The 7885-nt window shown below is 47.7% G+C and overlaps 1 protein-coding gene across 1 annotated transcript in view; it reads right to left on the reverse strand.

The window, feature by feature from the left end:
* FRAS1 (Fraser extracellular matrix complex subunit 1) overlaps positions 1 to 6074 on the reverse strand; it is a 158060-nt gene extending 151986 nt beyond the window's left edge. The window contains exons 1-2 of the mRNA XM_061356486.1: positions 5948 to 6074; positions 2484 to 2515 (exon numbers count right to left, since the gene is read on the reverse strand). Coding sequence (XP_061212470.1) covers positions 2484 to 2515; positions 5948 to 6074 — 159 coding nt within the window. The remainder of the gene's footprint in view (positions 1 to 2483; positions 2516 to 5947) is intronic.
* Between the last annotated feature and the right edge of the window lie 1811 nt (positions 6075 to 7885).

Consider the following 7885-nt stretch of genomic DNA (forward strand, 5'->3'; position numbering starts at 1 on the left):
CCCTGACAAAAAGGCCAGCAAACACAGCTCCCACCAGACTGACCAGAGAGATTAAACAGCACCACAGAGACACGGGTTACAGGCAGAATAGGATTTTACTTTTCTTGTAATCCAGGATAAAGTAGAAAAGAAAATGTGATCATTAAGTGTAACAGATACGACATTTCAACCTGCACCTCCAGAATCCCAAGCCAGTGACTGAGAAAGAACCTTCTCCCCAGCTCCAATGAATACAATTGTACCAGCAAAGCCACAAGGCAATAGCTCCCAATCTTCACTTGTCAGATAGCTGCATCAAGGCTTTACAAGCACTAAGTTTAACAAACAGAGCAAGTGTCTCACATTCAGGTCGTCAGATTTCATGGGGTTTGAATATAGTGTTCATCCTGAAACCAGGGAGACTGCAGGAACCAAAGAAACAGCAGCAGTAGTGCTGCTCTTGTCATCTTTCACACTGAAAACTGACCTGAAACAGCAGCCTTCTGCACAGGTAACACGAGCTCTGCAGCTATATTGCAGTCACCAACCCACAAGTAGTAACTGCCGTGGAATCACTCATACACTCACTATCTCTAGTGGTTTGACTTCTACCATGCTGAACCAAGCCAAATCCAATACTCTTGTCAGGAGTAGTGCAAAACAGAGAATGAAACTTTTTCATCTGTAATTTCCATGGTTTCCTGGTCAGTTTCCGCTTTCTCAGGGAAAACAGTCACTCAAAGAAACCTGCAAAACAGCATTACAGAGGAAGATGCACCTAGCCCATGGGTTTGGTGCACTGCTTGGGATATTTTGCCCCCATGAGTCAGATATTATGTGCATTTGGACCTGATCGAGATTGCTAGGAGAAGCACAAAGCCTGTCCTTTGATCCATACTCAATTTCAAAGAGTAAACTTAAGCTATGTTAGGGCATACAAAACAGAAGGAATACCAAAATAGTCATGGAAAAGCAAGCAAAGGTCTGTTTCCACCACAAACCTCACTCAGACAGGGTAGCAGGCACATCTTCGGACATGACAATGAACAAGAAGCAGGACAGGTCCTTGTACAAAGAATGACAAGCTTAGTTGTTCAATGCCAGCTGTACACCTGCATCAGTTTAGTGTCTGCTCCAAGTTGTACTGCAGAGCAGTCCTCTCGTACAGCTAAACGAAGGCTACTACAATTACTGAAGTTGTTTAGTTGTAAACCCACAACAATCTTACTAAATATGGAGACAAAGACAAAAATCAAGGATACCGGGAGCAAGTTCTTTAAATAGGAAGCATCTAACCTAAAATATCCCATAGTCTTTATGTACAAACGCTATGGCAAGATATTATCGAGACCCGCACTAGTATTTTAAACACACACGCAGCAGTGACGCAAATCCCCTGCCTTTGCTAACCCTTCAGCTCTGATACTGCCCTTACTGAGCTGCAGTACTCAGCACCTGCCATACAGTTGGACTAGACAAGCTTTCCAAGTGCTGTCAAGACACAGATCCTCCACAGTGCACTATTAAGAGGAACAAATACATTTACCTTGCTTCAGCTTTGTCCCAACCTACCCACCAAAAACATTTGTGTCCAACAATTCCCCTGACATTCCCTTCTTGGAGCAGGAAAACTTCCGAGCCCCTCAGTCCATGTTGGAAGACCAAAGGAACTACCTGCCACCAGTTATTTCCAAGATACCCAGAGGTCGTGTGTCCCACATGCACAGCACACATCCAACTTTGCTGGAGAGCTCAAAGGGAAATAAAATCCCAGGCTTCCCCAGACAGTTGCTGCATACTGCCACCCAGCCTAACAAATCCCTGCGCAGGTCTGCTGTGGGATCAGAGGGAGATACAGAAGCACTCCACAAACATCTGCTCAGCCATTTCTTTGTCATCCAGCGTACTGAAGCGAGGCAGGTAAGTGTTACAGAGCAAAACACTGTTTATAAATTGTTAGTAACTGTGATTCTTGTACAAAGTTATTCATGGATTATGTATAGGCAAAGAGGCGGGCTATAAAGAAAGAAAATACTTTGGGTTTATGAAGGAGAGTCAGGGCACACAGTACTCGACATAACAAGCTGAGAAGAAAAGGTGTTAAACTGTTGTTATTAACACCTTATTAATTCAGGAGAAAAAAAAAAACACACTGGCATTACAGTGACATTTTAGAAGGCATCACCTCTATCCATCTAGGACTGTACATTTGTGGTTCATATGGCTTCCAAGAACCTTGAATTTTTCATGCAGTGGACAAGGAGCCCCAGTTAGAAGCAGGTAGAGCTGTGCTGAGGAGGGGAGTGGTTGGGTTCAAAGGCTCAGGAAGGGCAATATTTATTTTGCTGCTGTTTTGTAGCAGGCTGAAGGCTCACAGCTCTGTGACCTGCTGCAAGACAAGCCATCCCCATTGCAAAGGTGACAAAACAAATTAGGAACTAGACTCAAGTTCAACAGCAGCTTCTCAAACACTTTCCCAGCATAACATATTCAAGTTTACCTACCTCAAACAATGAGCCTTGGTAGACACAGGTACCTGCAGGACAAAATTAAAAACATAAAGAGATTAGACATCAGCACACTCCCCAGTAAACCTGCCATGTGCTTGCCAGCAACCAAACAAACGGGGTTTTGGTGCAGCAATCCAACTTCTGGGTAAGCTTCAGACTGCAGCGTCAGGGACTCTGGCCAAGGTGGACTCAAGAGTTGGAGAGCAGCACAAAGCAAGCAGAGATAAAAGGGGAGTCAAAGTAATGCAGCTAGTCTTCAAGAAGGGATTAACAGATGACTCCGCAGCACGTCACAGAACTACTGGCAAAGCTTTAGAGCATCCTAACTGCAAGAAGTTGACCAATCTTTCTCAGACAGAAGGCAAGGACACAGAAAACAATTAAAGCAGAAGAATGAAGGGAAGCAGGGGCAGACACTAAACCTCACAAAAAAGCATGGCACCATCACCAATAATCACCCACTTTTGAACAGGGCTTGTATCAAAACCCCTTCCCACAATCACCTCACACTCTCTTTAGGACAAATTCAGACATTCGGTGCCACTTGTGCAAGGGGCACATGCTCTCTCCCCCCCCGCCACAAAGGCTGTCCCTGATAAGATGGGAATTCTCACAACATACACGTAAGATGAAGCTCAGAACTGTAGCACTGAATAACTGCCTGAGCTCTCACTAAAATAACAGGAAGCCATGGCTATCCAAAGGTAAAATGTAGCCCTTAAAAATGCAAGGTTACAGGGCCTTTGAATCACAGCCTCTTCTATGTGCTCCTATAAAAATCCTTTTACATTTACAGGAGAAACAAATAAGCACATGATTACACACATAAAACCGTTCTTTTTTGTGTACAATCTTGTTCTATGTATAAAAACAAGACTCTTCTGAAGGTAAGAAAAGTCAGCATAGATTCCCATCCCTAAATCACTCCTCCATGGGTCACAGGTCACATCTGATGTAATGACAGACTCATGGGGCTCCTCCTGCTTCAGTCGTCCTAGTTCTCACCATAGACACTGCCAGTCCAGAAAATGGGTCTCCAAGTGAGTGATAGAGACATACACTCATTCAAGCATGCTTTATATATTCTACTTAATAAATCAAATAAGAGGTTAGAAAATAAAACCATGAATAAGCTGAATGACACTTCTTTCATCAATTTTCTGGGAAACAGCCCTCCTCAAACAGCTACACATATCTGTCTACTGAAAACGTGACAAGCATGTGAAATCAAAAGCAAACCAAGAAACTCAAAGATGAAAAGAAAACGAGAACGCAGGAAAAGCTGCCTCAAGGGACCACCCAGAGAACTAAGAATTTCCTCATCCAACAGTGGTGTTTCCCATATAATGCAGATTAGACAAATTTGTACAGAAAACCTTGGAGCTACAGTTATGAATCAAAAGCTCCTCCTTCAAGCTGGTCTTCAGCTCAGCTGCAAGAGGCTGCAGAGGCACCATTGGGAATTACCTTCTCTTGCCGTGAAGATGAGCCACTAGAGCCCAATCATGTTGTTCTCAAATTCAGCAGCCACTTTTTTTCTCATGTTGACAGCAAACAAATGGAGCACAGACTGAGCACCAAGAGGACCATCATACTGAAACACTGGGTTTCACTCTTACATCCATGTAGCCCCCCACACACCACCCCATAAACCATACAGTTAACCACTTCAGCAATTACCTGTTTATTTATTTACTTGGCACAGGTTGCCCAGAGAAACTGTGGCTGCCCCATCCCTGGCAGAATTCAAGGCCAAGTTGGACGGGGCTTGAAGCAACCTAGTCTAGTGGAAGGTGTCCCTGCCTATGACAGGGGGTTGGAACTGGATGAGCTTTAAGTTCCCTTCCAACCCAAAAAAGTCTGGGATTCTGGGGGGGGGGGGGCAAGGCAGGGTGGAGAGGGAGTAATAACTAAATAAAAGTCCTACTTAATACTAGTTAATTAAGACCAGCACAACTTGATTCATTTAATCCTAAAAAAACAGACTGGCTGCCCTTTCCTTTTTTGCCCACCAACAGTGACAGTTCCTTAAAGGTACCTATGGAATAAAGTAACGATGGTTTGACACCCTAAAGCGTGAAATATCAGAGCCCCCACTGAGGATCTAAAAACCTTAAAGGGACAAAGGAAAACTATCAATACCAGGAAAAAAAAAAAAAAAAAAGAAGAAACAAAAAACCAGCACTTCCTACTTTTGCTTCAAGAGGCTGTAATTACATCTTGGGCCTTCTGAGCCAGGCAGTACAAACACAGCATGAAAGAGCTGTCCTGTGCCAAAAAGCTCATCACTAGCAGGGCCAGAGCACAGAGTAAGGACCAAGGCAGCAGGGCAAGAGCAGCTGCCTCAAACAGCCCAGGCAGGCAGCAGGAATGAGACAGACCTTCAAAATAACTCTCTCTCAGCCTTCTGTGCTCCCTCCCTGCACTCGGTAGGCAGGCTCAGCACAGCTCATGTGGGACTAGAAAACAAACATGGGAAGTCTGATTCTTCCTCTCCATTTAAGAAAAGCCATATTTCGCTCCCTCACAAGTTACCAAAGGGGATAACTAGCATACAAGCCATCTTTACAGGACTTTGAAAACCCTTACTTACAAATACCTTCTAGCTACTGTTTTACTCCCAACTGTGAGCGAGCCCAAGACATCACATACATGTTAAGCAACATCATTCTTTGTTACGGTGCCCTGACCTTGTTTGCAGCTCCAAGTCAACAGTGTGGCCATCGACTGTTTGCAGAGCTCACCTGAAATGGTTCCTCAAATGAGCAAATTGCCTTTCATGTACTGAAGAAGCTTGGATGAAATCCTCAGACTTTTACTCATGGTACTTGTGTACCAGGCATTGTGGATGCAGGTAGCTGGTAGGGCAGTGTTCAGGTTTGGGGTTTTCATGGGGTAAAAATTAGGTCTGAGTATTGCCCAACAAGTTAACATCTCAAATTCATATCTAACAGCTTCTCATCTCACACACACAGAGCTATTTTTAACTGCTGCTATTCACCAAGCCAACTACATCAAACAGGAATCACAGTGTTACAGTGGCAGCAGCATTTGGGAATCTGCCACTTTGCAAACCAACAACCCTACAGTCACACTGTCAAAGGGAATGCTGGAAAACAACCTAAGAGCACAAATGTGGTCACCCTGCACTCCCAAACTTAAAACATCGTTAATGTCACTGCCTGACAGCATCCTAAGGGCATAACCTTGTGCTTTTTACAAGTCTGTCCAGAGCACTTTTTAAATGACAGAGGAAACCAATGGTTGATGCCTACTAAGGCACTCTTGGAGCACTCAGCGCAACATCCACATACACCAAGCCCTCTAAATCAAGGAGAGTGGACGGTTTCATCCATCAGCCCACATCACCTCTCTTGCTCGTTTCTGTGGGTTTGGACAACTAAAACCCGCATCAGCCTTTTCGGGTAACCCCACGTTCAGCTTGGCAGGGGGGTTACCGCTGTCCTGGGCTGCCTCTCCCTCTGAGTGAAACGGTGCCGAGCATGAGGGGAAGCCCCGCAGCCCCCGCCCGCCCGGCTGCATCCCGGGGCTACCCTCCCGCTTCAAGGGGACACGCTCCTCCATCCCAGGCACTTCACGCCCGCCAGCCCTCTGCCTCTTGAGGGCACCCCAACCACAAGCAGCACCGCGGAGAGGGAAGAACAGGGGGACAGAGGCAGGAGCTGCCGGGACCGGGCACGGCTTCACCCCGACCCCCTCGCCCCGCCTGTGGCGAGGCCGCCAAAATGGCGGGGGGCGGGAAGCGGACCCCCGCCCGGACCGGAGAGACGGAAAGGGTGAGAAAGGTGCCCCAGATGCCCCGGGAGCGTGGGACTTATCCTCAGCGGGGGAGCTCCGCTTCTCCTCAGAGCACCCGCGGGACGGGGACCGGGCCCGGCGCGACGACTCACCTGAGGAGAGGGAGGAAGCGGCGGCCAGCGCCGCGCTGAGGAGGCACAGCGTCGCCCAGGCGGCGGCCGGGGTGCCCATGGCGGGCTGGAAGGGGAAGGCTGGCGATCCAGCCGACCCGTCGGCAGGTGCCGGGGCAGCACCTCTGCCCCCGACCCGCCGCCAAACTTTCCCCGCAGACAAAGCGGCAGCGACCCCGCAAGAAATGCTGCCCGAGCCCGCCCGCCCTCCGCCCCGCCCGGCCCCGCCTCGGGCAGCGCCGTACCCCGCCTCCCCGGCACCTTTGGCAGGGGGGAGCAGTCGGTGTTGGCCGTGCCCAGCCACGGCCGTAACCCTTAGGTGGGAAGAGGGAGCTGAGCTTCTCTCCGGCTCCTGGGGACCGAGCAGCCCACTGTGAAACTGCAACCTGTCCTGGCTGCGGCAGTGATCGTGTGTCCTGCGGCTAGGCAAAGCAGAGGTGTTTGCGTGGGAAAGCAGTGCAGGATAGAGAGTAACAGGGTTTCACTGCACGAGGAGCGGTTGGGGCTGTTCTGGTCACACACCACGGGCTGCAGTGGAGAAGACATCGTCTTAGAGGGGTAAGACAAGGGGAAATGGCTTTAAACTGACACGAGAGTTAGATTAGACATTAGGCAGAAGTTCTTCCCTGTGAGGGTGCTGAGGCGCTGGCACAGGTTGCCCAGAGAAGCTGTGGCTGCCCCATCCCTGGCAGTGTTCAAGCCCAGGCTGGACAGGGCTTGGAGCAACCTGGTCTAGTGGAAGGTGTCCCTGCCCATGGCAGCGACTTGGAACTGGATGAGCTTTAAGGTCCCTTCCAATCTAAACCATTCCATGAGCTCTAGAGGCTTGAAGCTTTTCACTGTATTTGGGTCTCACTTCTATTTGCAGGATTATAAAATCAGCGCAAAAGGGGCATGGTCTGTGTACTGAAAGGGCTGTTTTCTTGTCATGCAGATCCATATTGAAAGAATCTTTCAGTTTCTTCCTTCAGTTTCAGTTCCTTCAGTCTTCGCCCATTATATAGATTTCCTCTACAAAGGAAGACTCAAACATTAGCAATTGTAAATCAAGCACTCAAGCTAAGAAAAACTTACCAAAACACTCCACAGAGACCAAGTTCTACTCTTCCCATTATAATATGTTCTCCTTTTCAGGCACTTCCTCACATAGATGCAGTTCCTATGGCACTTCCCAGCTCCAGGCCAGTCACTGAAAACTTACCATTTTTCACCTCCAGCACTGTATGCACTCAACATAAGATGCTGGAGCCAACTTTTCCAAGTACTTCTGCAATAATGGGTTCCTTAAAGCCACAGAGTTAAAAAGCAGCCATGATTGTTGAAGTCACAGCCCTTCAATTGCTACATGCAAAGGCCCAAAACCAAGATTAACTAGAAAAGTGATCCTAGTTTTACCGGTCTATGAAATAAATCTTTTTTCTCCGACTAATTCCAACACTGCTGCTTCATAGCAGTGTCCTGATTATC

Source organism: Neopsephotus bourkii, unplaced genomic scaffold (genome assembly GCF_033783945.1).
Source record: "Neopsephotus bourkii isolate Nb327-2 ecotype Australia unplaced genomic scaffold, CSIRO-AGI_Nbou_v1 NB_107, whole genome shotgun sequence".
NCBI classification, from domain to species: domain Eukaryota; kingdom Metazoa; phylum Chordata; class Aves; order Psittaciformes; family Psittacidae; genus Neopsephotus; species Neopsephotus bourkii.